The 24,504-nt window shown below is 41.2% G+C and overlaps 1 protein-coding gene across 29 annotated transcripts in view; it reads right to left on the reverse strand.

Moving 5' to 3' along the window:
* Positions 1–4,041: 4,041 nt before the first annotated feature.
* Positions 4,042–24,504, reverse strand: part of LTBP1 (latent transforming growth factor beta binding protein 1) — a 382,985-nt gene continuing 362,522 nt past the window's right edge. For all 29 annotated transcript variants that reach the window (XM_070574194.1, XM_070574192.1, XM_070574191.1 and 26 more), the window contains 3 exons: positions 9,918–10,040; positions 6,212–6,361; positions 4,042–5,037 (listed from right to left, as the gene is read on the reverse strand). In XM_070574194.1, the coding sequence (XP_070430295.1) occupies positions 4,856–5,037; positions 6,212–6,361; positions 9,918–10,040 (455 nt within the window). In that variant the 3' untranslated portion in view covers positions 4,042–4,855. The remainder of the gene's footprint in view (positions 5,038–6,211; positions 6,362–9,917; positions 10,041–24,504) is intronic.

Consider the following 24,504-nt stretch of genomic DNA (forward strand, 5'->3'; position numbering starts at 1 on the left):
TGAGGAATCATTCCTTATCTGCACACAAGGAATCCTGGCTTATAAAGCTTTTTAAATATGGTCTTATTTTGATCCCTTCTACACATCTATGAAGTAGTAAGAGCAGCTGTCATTACCTCTATCTTGCAAACAAGGAACATTGTTCGATGAGTTTGGTGCTGTGGCCGAGCGGCCTAAGGAACATTGTTCAAAGAACAACAATTCGATTTGACAAAAGTAACAAGAATTCTCCCATATCCCAAACCAATTAAATCAGAATTTCTGGGAATAGGGCATGAGTAATTTTCCAAGTTCCTCAAGTAATTCCAATATGCAGCCAAACAAACCCACCTGCTTCTTTAGAAAAGTGCTTCCGAGAATTTAATATACATGTGACCATCTAGGAGTCTTGTTATGCGGGCCCGAGATTCTGCATTTCTAAAGCTCTCTCAGGAAATATAACCCTTCTGAGGACCATACTTTGAGTGTGTCTGACCCTAGAAGATTTTCTCCAGAAAAATCCAGATTCTTACGCAGGCTTCAGTGAATTCTTACGTATGTGTGTGTTGGGGGAGGGGCAACGAGATAGATTACCAGCGTCCTGTTGCATATTCTGTGTCTGGTCGCAAGAAAGCATAGCCTGTTTTAGTTACACTCAGAGTCATCTATAAACAGAAAAATTCTCCTCGTAAACGACTTGGAAGATGACTGTTCTTCTGGTGATGGCCATCTTGCATTCTCAAAGACAGGTGAAAGCAGGTTAGAGGAATCTCACATTCCTGTGATGATTACAAACGTTTCCTCCTAAATTGGGGAGCTCTTTTCCCTGAGAAGCGTCTCCTGTCTTACCAGATTGTAATTTATTCCTGTACTCTGCAGATGATACCTTCCCTTATTCCTTTTTTCTCTTAATTGCGATTACCCATCACTTTGATATTGAGCTATGACAGCCATCTTTACTTTCTTCTTCTTACCAAATATTTGAGCAGTAAATCATAGGTGCTGTAGTACATACTTAAATCATTCGTATTTGAAAGTGGAGGAGAGTATTAGAATCATTGTGTTTTAATGCTGCAAGTTATCGGAACAATTCCTAAATTCACAGTTATGGTTTGTCCCCACAAGAAGGGACATGTTGTATTGACATGTATGTTAGCTGTTTCCTTGCAGTTTGTTGAACCAAATGAAATGTTCATGAACCTCATTTCTTAAGCATATCATCAGATTTGTCAATGCTGCCAATAAGGGGACATTAAGATTTACCAGGAGGATTCAAATACAAGTTCTTTGTGTGTGAAAATACTAAAGCTAAATTAAGGTATTTTTTTAACCTATAAACATATTTTAGAGAGCTATAAATGATGAAATTGTGCGAAGTAACTTTGATATATTTAAGGGTTTGGTTTGCTGGATTTGTACTTAGTGATCACTTCAAATAACATGGCAGATTTCAAGAATATAACTTCAAATTACATAGGCTTAAATCAGATAGCAAGGTCTAGGTTTTTTTGAGCAATGTTTTTTATGACAAAAGAATAGAATGTTACTGACTGTTGGTATTTTAAGGTTCAGAAACCTATTCCGTGGAATGGACAGAGGAAGAGACCAGATTCTTAGGCAAGTGGAAAATACATGTATAATTGATTAGATATAATTAGTATAATGAATGACTAGAATGCACTGTACTATGTGCCTGTCTCATCATGGCCAATGAATTAGGACCACTGCCACAGAATCCCAAACCCGCAGTTTGGAGGACAATTGGGCATTAAAAGTAAAATGGAAGTAACTACCGAAAGGAGCTAAGGGAATTGCATATTACAAAAACAAAACATTTTTTTCCAGAGCTGTGAAATAAAATTACACCAAATACAAGAAGTCACGTTTAAAACTATGTATTTTCATTAACGTATACAGGCATCTCCTGCTTAGTGTCAATAATCTGTAAAAATTAAACGTTCGGTGTGAAATGCTAAAAGAATTTACGATACACCTCAAAATCCCCCAACCAATTTCCTAAAAATACAACTAGAACACAATAAAGCTATGTTGGAATATAAAATGCTTAAAACACCTCTTCTTGATCGTTAATGAGGTTTACAAAGTTGCTTTGTGCACAGTAATATCGTCTCTTCCACTGTAATAGTTTTTCTCAACTTACACACTCACGCAGCTTCCTTTTCACAATTTTTGACATTTGCTCTATTTTGGGGGGAACTCGCACAACACTAGGTAAAAATAAGGGCTATTCAGACATGGAAAGCACTGTGGAAATGCATTCAGAACAAGCATGTGAGCTGGTGGCTGGTTACACTGAGTATGACACGGCAGGCCTCTTGGTGCCAGCAATATCCCAGTGCACTTCCACTTTGTTGATAGGCTTTGTGCTTTTCAAACATTTATGGTGATTCCAACTGTTATATTTGGAATATAACAAGACTGTGCCAGCACATCATTTAAAATGCCAAGTTGTGGGGCCAGCCTGGTGGCGTAGTGGTTAAGTTTGTGCACTCCACTTTGGCAGCCAGGGTTTGCAGGTTTGGATCCTAGGCATGGACCTACACACAGCTCATCAAGCCATGCTGTGGCAGCATCCCACATACAAAATAGAGGAAGATGGCATAGATGTTAGCTCAGGAATAATCTTCCTCAAGCAGTAACAGGAAGATTGGCAATGGATGTTAGCTCAAGGCCAATCTTCCTCACCAAAAAAAAAAATGCTGAGTTGAGTTTTGGAGACATAAGTTTCTCTTATATAAACAGTTGAAAAGCGTGAGAGAGAGAGGGATATGTTTTATGATGCTTGGGTATTGTTTTAGCTTTCTATTGCTGGTGCAACTAATTACCACACATTTGGTGGCTTCAAACAATGCATTTGTTATCTTATGGTTCCATAGGTTAGAAGTTGACGCAAGTGTCACTGGACTGAAGTCAAGGAGTCAGCAGGGTTGCGTCCCTCTCTGGAGGCTCTAGGGGAGAATAATGGTACCTTGCCTTTCCCAGCTTCTAGAGGCGACCACAATCCTTGGCTCATGCCCCCTCCCCTCTTCCCTGTCTTCAAAGCTAGCAGTGGGGAATGGAGTCCTTCTCACCTGGCATCTGACTCCTTCCATAGTCACATCTCCCTCTCACTCTCCTCCTCTGCCTCCCTCTTCGAGTCTCAGGGCCCTTGTGATTATATTGGGCCCACCTGGATACTCTCCTTATTAAGGCCAGCTGATTAGCAACCGCAACTCCATCTGTAATCTTAATTCCCGTTTGCCACACACGGTAACATATTCACAGGCTCTAGGGATCAGGACATGGACATCTTTGATGTGCCATTATTCTGCCTATGAAAGCATTAAAACCCAAAAGCCTGTCTTTCAGGAAAATGTTAAATGGGGACATTTTCTGCTGTGTATGGGTATACATTGTTTTTTGTTTTACTCAGATACTTTTATTAAGTAAAAAATGGATTCTGAAATTCAGTTGAAGTTATAGGACAACTGCCTGACTGTAGATGTGTATCAAGCAGGGGCTGAAACCTTGAAAGCCGTTACTCCTTGCTCCCGTGCTAGATACATCTCTGCTGCAGGGCTTTGGCCAGGGCTCCCATGACAAAGCACCACAGAGGGGCGGCTTAAACACCACCTTCTCTTACAGCTCTGCAGGCTAGAAGTTCGAGCTCAAGGTGTCACAGGGCTGATTTCCTCTGAGCCCTCTCTCTGGCATGTAGAGGGCTTGCTTCTCCCTGTGTCTTCACAGTCTTTCCTCCGTGTGTCTGTGTCTCAATCTCCTCTTCTTATGAGGCCGCCAGTCATATTGGATTAGGGCCCACCCCAATGACCTCATTCAACCTTAATTACCTCTTCAAAGACCTTGTCTCCAAACAGACTCACATTCTGACAATGAGGAGTTAAGACTTCAACATACGAATTTTGAGGGGACACATTTCAGTCCATTACGTATCTAACAGATTTAACAGACCCTACGTTAGTAGAGAACCATTGATAAAAGCAAAGGGTGGGGGGAGGGAGGAGACAACCTGTACACATGTACTCATTGACAATTACGCTCAGGTAGAATTTTTTCTAAAAAAACGGTGATTTATTTTGCTTTAACATACAATGGTAAATATATTGGGATCATCAAGTTTTCAAAAATTTTGCTGGGCTTACTTTACACATTACAATACTAACGTAAGCTCATTAGTTCTTCCATTTCAATGTAGGAAAGGGATCCAATTGACACCTAACAGCAGCTTGGCTAAGAATGGACATTAAAATCAGACAATACACTGTAAATATTCTCCAAATGTGTATAAAAGTTTTGAGACAAAATTACTGCCTGCTCCACAGGACAGACAATTTGGATTTAAAAATGCTCCAGACCAGGAATAGCAAAACCCTGTGTAACAATACTTATAATACAGTTTAACAATATTTCATCAAAGACTTCTGCACTTGAGATTTAAAAAAAAAAAATCCGAAGAAAAACAGTAGCCAAGGAACTGCACAACCAAAAAATGAAAACTATATAAAATATTTCCACCACTATTTAAATGCCAAATTTAATCAAGCAATAGTAAAAAACAAAACAACATAATAATACAACCTTCTGTTTAAAATAACAGCACTGTTCCGCCTCTTTTCCACTGAATTTTACATATGAACAGACTATATATACTGGTTTTTCAGAGAAATGTCCATTTGGTCTGTCACACCAGTCAGGCTCCCACTGAATCCTCTCACGCTCTTCCAAGGACACGCGACTCCGTGATGTTTCCGTGTTCCCAACGCTCTGGGTTTAGGTGCAATGTCTCAAGTATAATACATTTCTCTCTTTTCCTTTACACAGTGCAGGGTATATGGGCTTCGGTTATGTAGATTCTCTTTTACTCCAGATCACTGTCTTTTTCTAAATTCAAGGCGGCATTCAACGGAGTGCAGTAGTTGGGCTTGTCGGAAGGGACGTAGCCTGGCAGACACAGACACTTGTAGGAACCTTCGGTGTTGATACACTTGGCATTCTTGCAGAGAGACATGCGGTTGTTCAACTCGTCACATTCGTTGACATCTGCAATAAGCCACACCATGTGGGTAAACAAGCTTTACTATCACTAGGCACAGAAACGTAACCTGCAGCTTACCTGAGGCGTCCAGGCATCCGGCCTGAGCATGGCCTGGCTGTTCTCTACCCGCCCCAGTAAACTGTACTTTCCCATTCTCGTTTGTTTCAATCACAAGCAAGATAAATAAGACTTTCTAGTTCTTAAAAAGGTAGATTATCAGCAAGGTTCTAGAAATTCTTTCTCTGTTATTTAACATGACATAAACATTTGCCAGCTTGACAGTTTCTAGTTGAAACCTCCTAGATTCCTCTGCACGGGTACAGAAGAACTGGTAGATTTGTCAAGAGCATCACAGCTAAGACTCCAACAAGTGAGCAGACAGGCCTCTGAGCAGCTCTCGAAAGGCTTGTTACCGTCTTAGATTTCTTTCCACAGAAAAGAAAAGAAAGGCTCTTAGGCACTGGAAACACCTGTAATACCCCAGGTTACCTATGTTCCACACCCACCAGAGAATGAGACTGACAGAACTGAAGTGGGGAAAGGGGCTCCTACAGAAGGGAGCAGAAGAGCCACAAAAAAACAGAAAAAAACACTTTAAGTCAAGGGCCTTTTAGCATAAAGGCCAACAGGCCCTGGAAGACAACACTGATCACACAGACAAGGATAAATGTACGTTCACTGTCCTTTTAAAAACAAGAGGGAAGGCAACTCAAAGCAAAGTTTTAGAAGGAACTTTCTCTAAAATGATTACCATGGAAGCTGTATTTTTTTCCCCAGACATCTACACTCCCTTATGCTTATGTCAGGCATTCAGGGAAAACATTGGTTGTGCATAGACAAAAGCTAAATTTAAAAGAGTAAAAGTAATTATCTGGAACATTCTGGACTTTCCACTGTATGAACTCTTAAACGAGACATCAACTCTATTTTTCAAAAATTGTGGCAAAGTATACAGAACACAAAACTGATCATTTTAACCATTTTTAAGTGAATAGTCCAGTAGCGTTAAGTATGTTCACATCATTGCGCAACCATCACTAATGCCATCTCCAGACCTTTTCTCATCTTCCCAAACTGAAACTCGGCAAATCTATCTTAAATATACTTGACTGTATGAGATCTGGCCCCTGGGGCTCTCATGAAAAGAACGATTTCCCATGAGACACACATCCTTCTTACCGACACAGGTCATCTTGGCCATATCCAAGTGGTACCCATCAAAGCAATCGCAGGTGTAACCTTCCTGCACCCTCACACAGCGGCCGTTTTCACATCCGTTGAGGATGCCACATTCCTCAGCCTGCAGCTCCTCAAAGCTATTTAAAAACCCTGGAAAGGGAAGAACAGGTACCAAGTTAGAAATTCAACCTCTTACACCGTTTTTCAAATCTGTATGATTATTAAGGTTATGGTTCATCATATATACATATTTCAGACATCTTAACCTTTAGACAGCATTAAAATTTAACATGGAACATATCTGTATACAATATTAAGCATCAAGTATTAAAACCTTTGTATATGTTGTACAGATTAGCCCCACATCTTGAATTCTGATGTTTTGTATTAAAATTGCATCAAATGATAAAGCAAGTAACATTGTTTTGCCCTTAATTATTAAAAGCTTTTACCTAGAATTCCAAATTTCCTGAGTTCTCAGGAGGGCAAATGTCAGACCATCTTTCAGGATGGAACTAGTGGCATCTACTCTCAGAGTTCGGGAGACAATTGCTCAAAGACCCATGGGCATCTGTGGCGGTGCGTTTTCCCTGGAGTTCCCCAGAGCGGGCGAGCCAAGCTGGCCCTGCCTGCTGAAGCCTGTTTGTTTGCTCTGGCTGAGGAAGCAGCCCTACGAAAGGGCTCTGGGGATCAAAGGATAAAGGCAGTAAAAGGGACTCAAAACATCCTGATAAATGAGAAAAGTACACCACACTGCTGTTTAGAAAACCAAAAGTTTTTGTTAAGGACACAAAGAAGCTCTTGTTAGGCTGTTTTTCTAGTTTAGATATCTTTAAGCTGAGTCAGAGCTGGAGCTCAGTAATATAGAAACAATTTAACCACCCATGGAGAGTGTCTAGCTCTCTTTCCAGGGAGGAAAGTTGTCACTATAAATCCATAGTGGCCCAAACACCCTGTTGATGCGGCTTTTCATCTCCTCCCCCTCTTCCGAACCTTACCACTACAAGCTTTAAAAAAATATCAAAATACAGCCAGAACCTTCCATCTAGCCTTTGAAGCAATTCTCCAGTGGGACTGCAGGGGGCAGCAACATATCATGGCTTATGCAAGGCTACAAGGTCTAACTCAGCGATTTTAAAAATTGAGTAATACATCCATGACAGGCTCTTTTTAAAATTTTAAAGGGGGAAAAAACATTACAGGCCATTAAGACCATGTCAGCAGATTCCCAAAGCCGGTGTGAGAAATAGTGACTTAAGAAAATAACGTCCTCATCTATGAAACTATTTTCAAATTCCATGTATCATGGCAAAATCCTTTTGACTTTATAACTAGTCAAATTATTTTTTAATTATCACAGAAATTGAAATATGAAATTAAATTTGAAACTCGTATACACATATCAAGTAGACTCCCCAAAACGCTTCTACCAGACTCTAAAACAGCGGGCAGGAAACTGCAGCGCCTGCTCCAAGCTGGCCGGCTGCCTATTTTTGTAAATAAAGTTTCACTGCAACACAGCCACACCCATTCGCTGACCTGACATATTGTCTGTGGCTGCCTTCCTGATGCCACAGCAGAGGTGAGTAGCTACAACAGAGACAACGCCTGCAAAGCCTAAAAATTTTACTCTCTGGTCCTTTATAAGAAAAAGTTGACCTTGGAAAAAGATTCCAGTTTTAGAAATACTGCTCTACCTAAAGGAACCACCAGCCATCAGCTCAACTTTCTTAAATAACCAGAAGGCAGGATGTGGTGGATCATAAAGGCGCTAAGAAACCTCAGCATTCCCTCTATGTTACTATCTACCCAGAAGGATCATTTCCTCAGCAGAACCAGAAGGCCCTCGCTCCTGATCTGGGAAGGAGGAGCTATTTCTCTGTAACTTGTAAGAAATGTAAAGGTCATTATGTAGGCAGAGCTGAAGGTCTTGGAACTGTGTCTCACCTTCCTATGTTGCTAAAGAGGAAACTGATGTGACACCAACAAGTTTATTCCTTAACATTTGTAGTGAATTAAAAAAGAGTTTTAAAGCAATGTCGGTATTAAAAAAGAAGGTACATAAGCCAGAACATTTCAACATTAAAATTCCTGGAATCTGAACTATAATGCGATGGAGGCTACACACACCGGCCGCGGATTGTGTCAGAGCCGCAGACAGACTTAACGTGGTATTTGGGTTTATAGTGCAGGGAAACTGGGCTTTCTTTCAACCTTAATATTTCTTCTCTCTTCTTTTCCTTTCTATTATTTTTAAGGTAAATGTTTATTGACCTGTAACATACATACAGAGACGTATAGAAAATCATAAGCACACAGTCTTACAGCTATGAGTGCATGTGGGCACATCCACGAAGCAGTGCACGGGGATGTGTTATTGATTAAAAGAAATAACCTAAGGTGACAGAAAGTTAGGAGAGTGGGTAGTCTTGGCGGGTGGAGGGCACTGGGAAAGGGCACCAGGGGCCAGTGTTCTAGACTTGGGTGGACGGTACACAGCTGTGTTAATCAACCTGGCTGGACTGATAGAATGCTGTTTTTGTGTAAATTTTAAAGCACTCTTAATTCTGCTGGATGATCAACACACTGCATCCTTCAAAAAACAAAAGGAGGGAAGGAAGGAATCAAGGAGGGAGGGAGAGGAGAAAGAGAAGGAGAAAGGAAAAGGGAAGGAAGAAAAAACTCTTCGACTCAGAACTGAAGTGGATCCAAACGCTCGTGTTTCTCCTCAGGAGCCACGTCATGGCCAGCTTGCTTTGTGCACAGGTGTCAGAACCCAAAGAAAGAAAAAGCTCTGTTGTATTTTGTAATTCAGCAGCATCTCCAAAGTCCTAACATCAACTCCCTGGTCCACAGGGAGTCCGTCTTGAAAACCTGGTGCAGCTTTATGCGCCGCGAGGCGGGCCCCTCTGGAAGATGTGGACAAGGCAGCTGGGATCTGTGTTTTCTATTCCCGGGCTTGAAGGGACACAGTTTATGGTCTACTAATATTTCATTTTGTACCATCCTAATTTTCAGACTTCAAATAATTAGCCTGTCTTTGAAAGCTCTGATTTCCCCCCCAGAAGCATTCAGCTTGTGCGGCTTCCTCAGACATTTACTTTCTAAACGGGAACAAGGTGTGCACATGCACACTCCACTTCCCACATGAAAACTCTGCTCACGAATCCAGGAAGAGCAGGCAAATGGTTTTTACTTAATAAATCCCCTCATGAGTGGATTCTAAAAGTTAATTTCTGGCCAGGAGAGCAATTTTTTGATGTCCCACTCTAAAATACTTGTCAGGATCAACTCAGTACAGTTAACATTTGTCATTTCCTTATATGAAGAAAAGACTACAATTCTAACCAGGCTTTCAAGAAAACCCTGGCCCTCAAACTAGACCAACACTTAATGGCTAAAAAAAATGGCTTCGTTATGGAAATCATAAGAAGATAATTTTCTTTGAGGACAGTAAACATAACAGCATCTCTACCAGCAAGACTAATAATCTGATCCATTGGTTTTCAAACTTAAACACAAAGATTACCCAGGGGGCCCCTGAAACACATCGCGGGGTCTCATCCCGGAGTTTCTGATGGAGCAGGTCTAGAGTGTGGCCTGAAAATCTGCATTTCTAACTAGTTTCCAGGGACTACATTTTGAGAACCACTGACGAATCTTTCACCACAATTGAGCTTCACGGTAACTGAAAAGTTTTGCTTACGGTCCTGAATGAAGTAGGGATCAGGTTGTGGAGCGTACTGCTCACTAAAGTCGACCAAGGCATCTCGTCCATATGGCTGCCGGCGTCCCGCGACGGGGATGTTACACAGCTGGGCGTAGTCATCTAAGAAGGACATGACAAGCAACGTGACACACCATCGCTGTCTGCTGGCACCCAGACGCACCCGGTCCCAGCTCAGAGCACAGGGACTCTGCCAGGGCACGTGCCCCCCTCCCCACCCCCCACACCACGGAGCCTGGAACGCGTCTCAGTATTCTTTAGGGGAGCTCTGTACATTCACAGACGATGAATGCTGGAGAATATAATTCAGATTCTAAACTGAAGACCGAAAATAGTAGCTGAACAGCTGGTAGAACATATCCCAAGGGAGTAAGGAGCTGAAAATCCGAGCTGGCACCTGAGCGATGTAGGCCTTTCAGAAGAACGGCTTCCTCTGAACCCACTGTCGAAATGTTACCATCAAAACATTTTAGAGGTATAACGTAATTATACTTACAGACAGGTACTTTTTCACTCACTAGAGACCGAAAAAATGTCTCTCTGGTGTTCCAAAAGTGAGACAACCAAGCGAGGATGCTACTGGGTACCACCTGAATTTAGTAGCTACTGTTCTAACTCTATACTCAAGACGTGGTCTATATGAATGGTATTATAGTGATGATGATAACAATAGTGTAGGGTTGATAATAGCACTAATAATAGCTAATAGCCCCATATTGCTTGTTCTGTGCCAGGTGCTGTTCTAAGCACTTAACACACATTAATTCACTAAAAAAGTCATGCTACTCTGTGAAGAGGTATTATCATCATCGCCATTTTACCGATGAGGAAACAGAAGCACAGAGCAGTTAAGTGACAGCTGGTAGTTGTCATTGCCAGATTCGAACTCAGTAATGAAGCTCCAGCGTGCACACTGAACACTGGGCCTCTCCTACACTATCTCAGCTCCTTCGCAATTCTCGTCTTTACCTCTCTGCACCCAGATAGACTCATCGGCAGGTACCGCTTCCTGAGGCCATATTCCAGGTCTAAGCCGGGTCAGCCCCATGGCTATCTGACTTCTCAACTCTCCTTTAGTCTTCCTCACAGGACCCACCTAACACATGGGATCTTGGTTCTCCATTTGATCTGGGGTTACTGAGCTTTCAACGCATTTCATGGTTCCGGGCTCTTGCCTGCTTTTGGGAGAATTATTTTGAAGGTCTAGAGAGGAAAGCTTTAGAAGGGATAACTTCATGTTGTAAATGCATGCCTTACAGAAATATACTGCCCAAGGATTCATCTAGCACATGGTGAAAATTTTGGGGCTCCCCAGACTTCAGCAGCACTGCCAGAACCAAGAGATACAGGTCAGCAGGCCCCAGGACTGGATGGACACTTTCAGGGCAGACACGCAAGGCGACAACCGCACTCACCTGGACCAGAGACTGGGGGAGTCTTCCTCTATTTTGTTTCCTTTTGTAACATACAAAACTACAGAAATGCACTAAGGCAATAGCATGAACTCTCGAGGCTTTCTTTCATTGCCAAAAGCGTGTGTATGTGCGCAAGCATGCGTGTGAGCACAAACACACACGATTCTCTCCCAGAAGTGCACAAAGGAAGTGCAAGGCCAGAAAGGACCTGAACCACCAGATAGGCAGGATTATGGCTATGCCTTCCTAAAATTCCCTTTGTGCAGAAGCATTCTAGGAACAACATAAAGAGCCTAGACACTCCAACGCTTCTGCGTGAAACCATTTCATGAGAAATATTAATTTCACTACAGAAATAGCTGAACGCAGAAAAAGATCCTTGACTCAAAAAAACGCAACTTCAAACAAAGAGAACACAAATGGTTGTCATTACTGCTTCAAGTCTGATAACAAAGAATTAAGGATTTCCCTGCAAAAGCAAGATCGCCGAGAAGTTTACAAGTTGCAAGAGCTGAGGTCATTTTCTCTCAAGGCTTTTTATATCCGTTTGTCGTACATCTGAAAGGGAGACTTGTTCAATATTATATATCCAAGCAAGAGTTATGATCAAGAGCGGATATTAAAAATAAACTCATTCACGTTCTCATTTTGTAAAACTGAATCCAGAGATGGCTGAGCACGCTCCTCTCCAACATCTGGCTGTCAGGGAAGCCTCACCGAGACACGAGGTCCCGGATCTGTTGCCTGACGTGGGGCTGTCCGTCCCTTGGTCCTATGCTCTTCCCTAGACCATACTTCGTCCACCAAGAAAGGAGCTGTTCTCGACTCTCCAAGCTCTCACCATCTAGCATTGCAAAAGGAAGGGACCGAACGTGAGAGGAGTGAAGAGGAGGAACAGACTTCTGTTCCTGTGAAACGCTGAGAAACAGCTTCCTGGAAAAGATGGCACATGACCTGAAACTAAGTAGATGAGTAGAATTCACTTTACAGGAAAAGATATTTGGGATTACTTTGAGAAAGAGCGTAGCCAAGGCATCAAGCAAGCAAGCTCAAGGTTGTGTCCAGGCACTACCAGGTGGATCCTAAGGAAGCCTTCTGACTTGACCCGGGCTGGTAAAGGGGAGCAGAGGAGAGTAATGGGGTGGGGCCTCCGGGTCTCGCTGAATCTTCTTTCCCCTCCCTTCTTCCACAGCTACACATTTTTAAGATTCTAGAACTTACTGTCCTTTGCTGCTTTACTTTCTCTAACACATTAACATTCCAAACTTCAAGACAGCTTTGGTCAGTTATCAAAGCATAATTTCTGCACTAAATGCACTTTCTTTTGTATTTGAAGATGCGTTAGAGTCCCAGCCACACCAGGACATGCATTTTGAGTTATTTTTCTGGGAGTGTGGCTGGGTCTACCCTAATCCATCTATGCTGCCTCTCCTGTCACACACATCTGCTCTTGTGCTTGGCCAGGGTCAAGGGTGAAGCGAGCATGGAGTAATGGAAAGAATGTGGGCTTTGTAGGCAGAAGCCACGACTCAAGTCCTGATTGTACCCGTTATTTTCCAGCTCAGCAATTTTGGGCAAGCCTCAGTTTCCACATCTGTTACACGGGGATAATTCTTGTTTGCCTTCCTCTGTGTTGACATATAAAAAATGAAATAATGCTATGGAACTGTTCATAAATTTTGAAGCACCAAGAAAATGGAGGTTATAATTTTTTCTCATAGGCAAAATCACTAAGTCCCTACTGAACATCTGGAAATAAATGAGGATTTTCAAAGACAGTATCAGAATGATTGATATAAATTTTAGTGTTAGCAAAACTTAAAAGTAGTTGTCAACGGGCAAAGGATTGTGCAGTAAATTAAGAGCAATGAAAGTGCAGACTTCAGAGGTTTTTAGATATTGTTTCAAGATTATTTGCAATTTTTAAAAAGACGGAGGGAAAGTCTAGCTCAGCAAACAGAGAAAGATATCTTCATGGGGATCACCTCAAACAACACACACAAAATTATCGACTGCCTTGGCAAATTTAATTACTTGGTTGGGCAGTGACAAAGTATGAGCAATAGCACATTTTAACACCAGATCAACAGAACTCAAAGTATAGGGGAAAAACTGATGTTAACAATTCTTAGTGTATGCCTGAATCCTTTAGAAATGTCTTGACTAGGCAGAAGGGTTCTCATCATTTTCCAAGGGAGCAACTGGAACATCACAGTTTTCGAATGAGTCTTGGGCAAGGTATCATCTTCAGAATCTGAGCACGTGTATATTCTAGCATGTGCTGGGCCTCTGAGCACCCCAAGCCACAACTGGAACCCATTCTAGCTTGGAGTTACTTCGCCTTGGTTCTCTGGAGGGCTCGGTCATGGCTACAGTCCAGCTTGGAGATGCAGTGAACTGTGGTTGGCTGAGGTTACAAAGCCTGAGAAGAGTAGATCCCTGAACTATTTCCACAACTTCCCACGAGAGACCATGAGAATCCCTCGGTTGCCACTTCATCCAGCTCGCAGGGTGGAGATGAACACATTTTCTGTCCCTAGAGTCTTTGTCCTTCTCCAAAACACCTTTTACAACAATTAACCACCTACTTGTCTGGGGCTTGGTGCAAAGGAATAGCTTTGCTAAGCAGGGCTTGTACTTTGCGAGGCAAATACCATTTCTGAGATACCATATGTTGTGTTCGTCCAGACTGTAGCCAAATACGAATGTGAAATGAATAGGAAATGGAAATATTCACACCTCAAAGCCCCCTCATTGCATTCCCCACGTCCCCAAGCACAAATGGTAAGCTCTTGATCAAAGCTATAAAAGACACACATGGGATGGTGTGGGACACCGTCACTAAGTGGTCTAAACAGGATCCAGGCCACTGATCACACTCATTTCCCTGGCATGGCAGACTCACATGACAGATGGTACTGCTTTGATTTTCACTTTAACTTGGAAAAAAAGTTTAAAAATTACCCCCTGGAGCCAGTGGGTCTGGGACCCCTGCTGTCAGCAGCAATGGGAAGCACATTACTACATCCTGGCAGGAAATCCCCATTCCTGATGACAGACACATCTGCAGGGCTGGTCTGGACAGTCACATGTCACAATGCCACTCTGGCATGTGAGGAAACTGGGAGGTAAAGTTTTAGTTCTGAGGCGGATTAAATTCAGCTGCTTTTAGAAATGAGGAAGAGGCTGCATTTCATTCTCCACACATCAGGGCTCTAAAGTCTGAAGTGCATCATTTTCAAATAGAGGGGAAACAAGGACCAGTTCTTGGGCATCAAGAAAAATGGATCATATTTTGCTCAAATTTCTAGACGAGATGTTTTTCTTACAGCTTCCACATGTATTATTAATTGACAATGGTGTTTGGAAAACCTACACACAATCAGGAAATGAAGGGAGGAGACGGGGAGAACGGAATGAATATTTACCCCAGTACATGCTGAGACAGCAGTATAACAAGCATTTTTCTTAGACTGCAATTAGCAAAAGCTACGAAATTAGAAAAATATTGGCCATTTACAGAACATAGCATCCAGTACTGATGACAGAGAAAGGAAGGTGAAAAGGGATTCTCCTGGTAATGCCACACCTGTGGAACTGGACATCAGTTTGGGGTCTGTCTGCTTACGCTCCCTCTCAGAGAATGAACACTTACCCACCACACCTGGTAAACAGGCAAGAACCTTGCTCCCCGATATTAAAATTGCTGAGTCATGAGAGAAAACTGGGTATACTAAAAGGAGAAAGGACACGAGTCAAAAGTCTTAGGTTCTAGAACTGCTTCTCTACCTGCTAGTTCCTGGGACTGGACTTTTTTTTTTTTTTTGGAAGATTAGCCCTGAGCTAATATCTGCTGCCAATCCTCCTCTTTTTGCTGAGGAAGACTGGCCCTGAGCTAACATCCGTGCCCATCTTCCTTTACTTTTTTCATATGTGGGATGCCTGCCACATCATGGCTTTTGCCAAGTAGTGCCAGGTCTGCATCCAGGATCCAAACCAGCGAACCCTGGGCCGCCAAAGCAGAATGCGTGAACTTAACTGCTGCATCAACAGGCCAGCCCCTGGACACATTTTTTTTTAGCTTTAATTCTTGAACAGGATGATGGTACTTAGCCTCGGTGATATTAAAGGTAACTGTTTCTTTCAGTGACTGACTGACTCATTCACTCATTCAACCAGAGGCTGAGAATATTAGGGGCATGGTGGGGTGTGGGAGACAGGAAGGCTGTAAGGGCAGTACACGGTGACATGTCAACAGCTTATGGGGACCACAGAAGAGGTAATGACTAGAGTCAGCTAGGAAGAGCTGTGGAAGGCTTCACATTGGAGGGGAGAGTCTAGAGGAAGGAAGCTAACCAGGTGAAGGAGAGGAGAGACGGTAACTCAGAGCGAGTCACAGGCATATATAATGGATAAGAAAGCATTAGAGATACAAGAGTACCAGCCAACCAGACAACACTGGCTACTCTAGATCCCTGTTAGAGAAGAGAAAAAAGGAGAGTTCACAGGGCCGGCCTGGTGGTGTAGTGGTTAAGTTCACTCACTCTGCTTCAGTGGCCCAGGGTTCGCGGGTTCAGATCCCAAGCACGGACCTACACACCACTCATCAAGCCATGCTGTGGCAACATCCCACATACAAAAATATAGAGGAAGATTGGCACAGATGTTAGCTCAGCGACAATCTTCCTCAAGTGAAAAAAAAGGAAAGTTGACTAGCTTGTTATTCAAGCTGCCATGTGCCAGGAGCTGTGTACTTTTGCAGACACTTTTTCCTTTAAATCTCAGAACAACCCTATGAAATAACTATAATTAGCTCCTTTTGTTTCCAATAAGAAACTTAAGGTTTATGGTGTCACTTGTCTTAGTTTAGGGGTGGGATCTGAACCTAAATTGATCTATCTGCCAAACTATGTTCTTTCTACTCCACAGCAGCCCTTCTGAACCTCTGAGAGGAAAATTATTAAATACATTGCCTAGACCATAAGCATCAGGTAAGCACTTGGTTAGGCAATAAGCATTCGAGACTAAATTCCAGGGAGAGTAATAAGCACGAATGCTGAGGAGCTCAGCCCTACCAGGGTCAGCTCTGTCATTAGCAGGATTTATGTTTATTGAATTTGCTCGATTTATTAGGTGAAAGAGATCAAATTGCTTAATGTTCAATTAAATTGTACTTGTTGAGGACAGGGAAGTAATGAAGTCCAAAGTCTTGGCAGGGTTTACATTCTGCGAGACTCCTGCAAATGTTAATGCTCTAAAGAAACCAGAGGGCCACAGACCAGTCAAGCTCCCCCACCCCCACCCTTCACCTAAAGCTGCCCTTCCAAGTTCAGTCACACTCAGCATTTCCCACCAGATTGCTGTTTATTTAGCCAGACTCTGACCGAAGAGAGAGACTTGTTGGGTCTGAATGCCAAAAATGGGGGTTCCCTTTGCTTTCTAAAACTTGGATTCAAAATTTATACACTTGTAATAGTATTAAATTATGCCACACATGAAAACCTTAAAATAATGATTAATAACTTGTGAATTTCTTATTAAGGACCGATTACATGAAAGGTTTTCCCCATTTCTAAATATCCTGGGCTTTAGAAATACATTATAAAGTCTTACATTTAGACAGTCTCAGAGGAAATCAAGAAGGAGGTACCCTGCAATATTTGATACGACTGAACAATACAATAAAAAGAGAGGCAAATAGGAGGAAAGTTCACCATGTTAATTTTCTAAACCAATCTGCTTCATATTTTTCTAACTGTAAGGACAGCTAAACCATTTCATTTCCCCCCTTCTGCTCTTTAAGCACCACCCTGACGTGACCAGCCGAGAAGTCAACACTTACAAATAAGTATTATATACAAGGAGGGATTGTATTTTCTCTATTATTTTATTTTTTGCATTAACCAAGTAAGAATTATTTAAAATAGGAGCTAAGTGTGTGCTTAAGAATAAAGGGGCGATTGCATAATATAGTGGACGTACCAAATGCCATTAAACTGCTGACTTGAAAAAGTTTAATTTTATGTTCTGTGAATAAAAAAAGTCAAGAGAAACAACAAAAAAATACAGGGGAAATATTTTTTATATATATATATATATATTAAGGCTGGAGTTCATCTAACCTTTCTATTTTTAAATGGCAAAATGAGGAAACTAGACTAGTTAATCTCTAAGGTCCTTTCTAGCTTACATATTCTACAATTATAAATAGAAAATTTTTACTATTAGGCCGCAAAATCTTGGGAGGACAATTTGTCAGTGAAACTTGTGGCTGTAATATGAGGTAATCACCACTAGATGGTGCTATTGCCTTCAGGTGGTGCCTGATGTTTTCAGAATGACAGTCACGGAATTGCACACACTGTAGGCATGAACAGCGTAACCCTCGTTCATTTTTGTGTGTAGGAAACTAAGGCCCAGAGGAATTTAACAATATTCCAAAGGTGAAGTCAGGATAAATTCTCAAAATAACGTTCTCTTCTACTAAAAAAGTACATTACTAAAATATAAGGGTAAAGACAATTGTGTTTTAAAGAATATTTATTTTAATCTTGCTTTTTTTAAGTTTTGAAGCAGAAAAAGCTGCATCAATATTTGTTCAAAATGCTCTTGATTAACATTGAGAAGTATCGATCTCAAGGTTATAAGATAAAGGTACTGCTGAATCCGTTATCGTTATTTGAAGAGCAAGTTCTAGATAATTGACGTAATATTAAAGTACCACTAAACATTGCCAATAAGATTATTCATAAATTCGTATTCCATTCAATTACAGGAAATAAGACAACACTGTAAAGCAAAACTGAACTATTTTAAAATCCCTAACACTCCTTTGTGATTTTCTTACATATCGCTATTTATCTAATCTGAAATGACTCTCTTCTTACCTTCCCCTCTGGGTCTATTCAGAATCAGATACCATCCTAGTAGCTCTTCCTTCTGGCAGTGATTTCTTCGGCTACTCTTTGTAGGGGCTCAAAGATTACCACACGAATGGTATCATCTAGGGTTGAGCAGTGCACAACCAGCACAACTGTTCCCAACAGCTCTGCTTGCCACTGAGATTTGAAGCTCAGAAGGAAGCATAAAGAAGGTACTGTTGTGTCCAAAGCTTCCCACTGAGCTAATCTTTTGTAATTTGCTTCTTTCTTAAGATACTGGCTACTGATGCTGAGCAAAACAATTACCCTCCTAGCTTTTGCTCCTTGTAGATTTGTGTCAACATGAAGACAAGAACCTGGTGGCTTTCTAAGCGCTTTCTAGATGCTTTTCTCCCAGTTGTAAGAGGCATGATCTGTCTGCTGCATGAAGGGAGAGTAGATCAACTTTCCCTCATCTCTGCCAGGCCTGCCTGCTCTGGCCACGAGGTCTGCAATTAAAGGCACAGGCAGCCAGCAGCTTTGCTCTAGCCAGAGTTGTCTTATAAGATTAATTAAGAAAAGGTCAAAATAAATACAACATTATTTGAATTCAAAATCTCAGGCTTTAAGCAATTATGTACAGTGATTTTCTCATAGTACCACTTATCATAGTTCATCCTTCTTCGAGTATGTTTCAACTATTCCTATCATTGAAGAGAAAAAAGCCATAACAGGAGCAAAGTTTATTTGAAATATGTGAAAGTAAAATTTCCATTAAACAGCAAATCACCTAGTAAAAGATAACACCAAAAAGGCGTTTCTAGAAAACTGAATGCCTGTTCATAATCTGATTTCAAAGGAGAAAGTTTAAACTGCTAAAAATTTTATTTTTGAGATAAATTAGATCTCTTCTTAATTAAAAATAAAAGTGTTGCTTTCTGTGATCAGATTGTCCATTTTACATGCATGTTTTCATTTTTCTACTTTGGCTCTAAATTAGAAAGATTCTAACAGGACATCAGTGCCATCATAATCATAACGAAATTTAGTCTCTATTCAGAATATTTTATCTAACAGAGGGTGGCCAAATACTTTCCTAGCACTTCAACGCAGTATAGCTCTTATGAAAATAAGCACCGAATCAAACTGACACCCCGAAATCCAAGTGTACACAAACTCCAGAAGTGCTCATGTCACCAACTGGTCATCTTTTCATCAAACACCTCACACGTCAAACTGTTCTCAAATTGTCGAGGCCACTGAGACAATAGCTTCAAGCAGTTCTCAAAACAGAGTCTGCAGTCCAGCGAGGGCCGCTGGTCCTCCCAGCTGGCATTCAGAACACTCACTGACTCACCACTCCAGGGAATCAGGTCTGGGAAATGCAGCTTGTTCCAGGACACTACTCAGTGTAGCAGGAAATGGAGTAAGTTTTCCCTGTGATCAGAGGTTTTTTTTTTTTTTAACTTTCCTTACTCTGCAGCAAACCATGTTTTTTCTTTTCTTTTTTTTTTTGTGGTGAGGAAGATTGTTGCTGAGCTAATATCTATGCCAATCTTCCTCTATTTTGTATGCAGGACGCCAGCATAGCACGGCTTGATGAGCAGTGTGTAGGTCTGCACTTGGGATCCAAACCCACGAACCCCAGGCCACTGAAGCAGAGCACGCCAACTTAACCACTATGCCATGGGGCCGGCCCCTCTTCTAATATGTTTTTAATCAATGACAACAATATGACCATAACCTGAATGTTATTGACTTGCTTTCTCTAAGTCATCTGCCTAGACAAGGTTGTTAAAAAAACCTCACATTTCAGCTTTATTTCTAGTATTCTTCCTCTGATGCACTGTCCCGCCTTTTGGCACCTGGCTTCTCTGTCACTCATTCCTGCTTACGCATCCCCTTTCACAAGTCCAGCATCTCTTTGCGGGTTTGGTGGAAGAGGCCCTGACCTGTGGGAACAGCCCTGTCCAGCAGGGGGCCCTGCTTAAGTGTTGAGTATCCTCCCACCCTCCTCCAGCAGATACCTGGGGATGGAAAAGGAACAACAGTCAGCTCCGAACTGAAAATTAAGGCCCCGCCTTAAATGTGTATAGGATGGTAGTGGGGGCTGCAGAAGCTCCACAAAATGCACATGTTTTCCTTCACTGGCTCGCAACCTTTTTCTCAGCCCCAGTCATGATGGCTCACCTCACGCGTCAACTTGGCAAGGCCATGCGATGCCCGGAGGTGGTTGGTCCAACATTATTTTGGGCATTTCTGTGAGGGTGTTTTTGGATGAGATTAACATTTAACTTGGTGGATGTGAGTAAGCCAATTGCTCTCTATAATGTGGGTGGGCCTCATTCAATTGGTTGAAGGCCTGAATGCAACAGAAAGACTGACCCTCTTCTGAGTAAGAGAATTTTCCAGCCCGCTGCCGACTGCCTTTGGACTCCATCTGCAACACTGGCTCCTCCTGCCTGACGGCCTTTGAACTGGAAGCTAGCCCTCCCTGGGCCTCCCACACCATCAGCGAATCCTGCAGATTTTGAACTTCCCAGCTTCTATAATCACATGGGCCAATTCTTTATATGAATGAATGAATCAATCTCTATTTGTTCTGTTTTTCTGGAGAACCCTAATACGCCAGCCTTTATTACAGGGATGGTGGAGGTTAGCCATCAGTCTGAGCCATCGGTGTGGTCAGAAATCTCAAGGGGTGAGCACATCCCTTTAGGAGAGAGTATCTGCTTCTTGGGGGGAGTCATGTGTAGTTGGAGAAAAGCTTTTATTAACTAATTTTATCTGCCCTATTATTCCCTTGAGAATCAGTGCAATGGAAGATATTGATTAAAAAATACTATACATGAGAAACATTTGGTATCCCCTGTTAACACAGCAGTAGCAGAATGTGCTCTGTATCTCATGCTTGGCTGCCCTGACTCACACTGTGAGTAACTGTCCCAAATGCTAGTCTTAATTCTCTCATTGATAACTGACTTAATCACAGGTATGAATTTGCCCACCCAGTGACGTCAGTTGACCTAAGATGGTAATTCTGCTACACAGATAATGACATACATTAAGTTTAGAATATTAATACTTATCTATTAAAGTTTTAGAGTGAGGTGGGTTATTTTTCTTATTTCATATGTCTATAATGTTTAAGGGAATCATATAATAGAGAATCTGACGGACAGGACTTGTGATTTCAATTTGAAACAGAACTGACTTTAGATTTAGGATTTTACGTTGAATAAGAATTAACAGAACTTGATTAAGTTGGTAATCGATATTTAAATTTACTAAGGAATTCAATTCGTTGCATTTTAAGTTTGATTTATTAGATTTGTAAGAGCTGCTTAAATACTTAAGAAGAAAATCCTTATTAGGACTGTGGCTGCCTGCTCAGGTATAGAAAGTGCTTGGGAAAAAATCAAATACATAAAATTTATAAATGGAGACCAGTGTTAGAGATTTAATTAATAGAGTTTTGATATAGAAAGAACTCTCAAGGAAAGTTTAACCTGTTCCTAGAGATATATAAACATTAATCACAAAATAAAAATTGATCTCATGCTATATAAAAATATTGGACTTATAAATAGAATGACAAAATGTGTAAGTTGAACTTAAATTCTTAGGAGAATGTGGGTTTTAACATTTACAAATTGAATACACTGAATGTTCATTTAAACCCCAACACTAAACGGTCCTTTCCAGGCATGAAGCCTCTTTCAGACATTATGACTTACAGGTGGCCTAGGAGCCTGGAGGGGCACGGAAGCAGCTTCTCTGGGCTTCTCTGGGGGTCCACAGAGGTATCTGGCCCTGCATTAGTCCCCAAACGCTCTCCCTTCCCTCAATGTCTCTGATTCTTGCCTCCTGTCAAAGAGACTTCTAGCACCATATAACAAGGTAGCAGTGGGGAATAATCATTAGCTTAACTCATTTCCTGGAACAGGCTTTGACTTATAACCATCACTAACACCTATGAAGTATTTACTGCATGTAAAGCATCTCGCACGCATTATCACATTTAACCCTCAAATGACCCTCAGAGGCCGGTGTTGTTGCTACCGCCATTTTACAAAGGAAGAAACCAACGTAATGATCACATGAAACGACAAAGCTAGATGTGCATAATTCATTACTAAATTTTCTTTTGCAATAACCCTTTTATAGTAAGAAAAGTATTTGCACCCTTTTCCAGGGGCATAAGGGGAAGCTTTCCAATAAATAAAAGAACCTTTTCAATAAGAAACAACAGAATTTGCTTACTTGCCATTTCATATGGTATCCTATTCAATCTAGTTCCGTGGATACTAAGAATTCAGCCCCAAAGAGCTGGACCACTCACCACTGAGAGGACACTCTGTGTGTACCCAGTGTACACGTTCTGCGTGCAGGCATTGGCCACTCAATTTAGGAGGCCTTTTGGATCCTTCCAGTTTACTTTTAATTCTCCACTAAAGCTTATTAACAGCTACACACTCTTTAATCATAATATTCAGGATCTACGATCAAAATGACAAATGCTTTCATACTCAGAGTACTAATTACTATAACCTCACAAAAGAGCGCGGAGCTTTGGATAAAGGAGACTGCAGTAACTTGTCCAGTGCAACTGACAGAAGCAGTGCCAAAAGCAGAACGAGATCCCTGGACTGCCTCAGCTGAAGGCGGTGACCACGCACTGTGCCTCACATGGAAGATGTTCCAAAGTTATTATTAACATTCTTTGGAAACATATTTCTTGGAAAAGCCTTTAAACTAGGACTGCTGAAAGGCCTTTTGCAACCATGCCCAGTTACAATATTTTTTCAAGTTTACTCCATGAGTCAAATCCCTGTCTTCCTTCACACCTCCAAGGGTATTATGAAACTTCTTACACTGAGATCTTTGGGAACATGTAAGAGCTGTGCACGGATATGGAAGAAATCACTAGCTCAACTGTTCAGACACAGTCCAAATTCTTTCACATTTGCAAAACCATATGAAAAAATTGGGGATAGATTAGCTATTTGGAAGTATTCAAAAATTTGTGTCATAGCAAACGGTGACTTTATTAAATAAGGATATCACGTGCACATCTAAGCGAGAATATTTAGGAATAAACTATTCTTACTTAGCAATACAACATAATTGCTATTATGTTAGTTTACAGAATTAGATTTTATATTTCATGGGAAAAGACTGTACATCTGTTCCAAAGTTTGTTCTTAGTACATAATAGGTGTTCAGTAAATAGCGAAATGAAGGAATATGTAAATAATTTAACTAAAACTGAAAACAGGTAAACTATAAATAATTTGTATGGTATTTCAGACATGGTTCTTACTCCTAACCGCACCTTATATATAACAGTTTACTAAACATGCTGTTGTTTGTCTTGTTTAAAAATAACAGACATAATTCTATATTACGATTTATAGATAATGCCTCATTTAAAAAAATGTCTATAAAGTATTTCCCACTCTATGGATGCGCCAAAAATTATCCACCAATTCCCTGCTTACAGAATTGATTTTAAACTCTCCTACGCTATACTGATTATATCTTTTTTTTTTTTTAAAGATTTTATTTTTCCTTTTTCTCCAAAAGCCTCCCAGTACACAGTTGTGTACTTTTAGTTGTGGGTCCTTCTAGTTGTGGCATGTGGGAATGCCGCCTCAACATGGCTTGACGAGCGGTGCCATGTCCATGCCCAGGATTCAAAGTGGCGAAACCCTGGGCCGCTGAAGCAGAGCGCGCATACTTAACCACTTGGTCATGGGGCTTGCTCCTGATTATATCTTTTTTCCTAGCACTCAAGTACAAGGATAATCTGTATTCCTGGCACTAGAATTTTTGAATCAAATGGATCTATATATCTGTATCTTCAAGCTGCTCTCTCAGCAAAACTAAGGACAAATGCCTCTGAATTTTGATCACTACTAGTGTTTTATGAAACTATTTTTAACATTTGCCAATTTGTTTTGTGTCACTTCAGTTTCCTTAGAGTTTTTCTTTTTTTAACCACGCTCATCTTTCAACGCCTGACTCTCATCAAGAGTACTTCAGAGGTTTAATCATCTGGGGTGCAGTACACCATACCACCAATAGGTGGCACTCTCCCAACACACTAAGTGTCCTATGAGGAAAATTTCTTCAGTTTTAGATCAAGAGTTTATCAAGTCTTTATGTCCAATTTACTTAAAATAAGTCTAATTATTTTAACAAGATAACCACAGACACTGAGATCCCTGGTAACTTTAGATCCCAGTGTTCTAATCTGTTTAATTTTCTTTCATTTGTAGGTCCTGAGAT

The sequence above is a fragment of the Equus przewalskii genome, chromosome 14, assembly GCF_037783145.1.
Source record: "Equus przewalskii isolate Varuska chromosome 14, EquPr2, whole genome shotgun sequence".
NCBI classification, from domain to species: domain Eukaryota; kingdom Metazoa; phylum Chordata; class Mammalia; order Perissodactyla; family Equidae; genus Equus; species Equus przewalskii.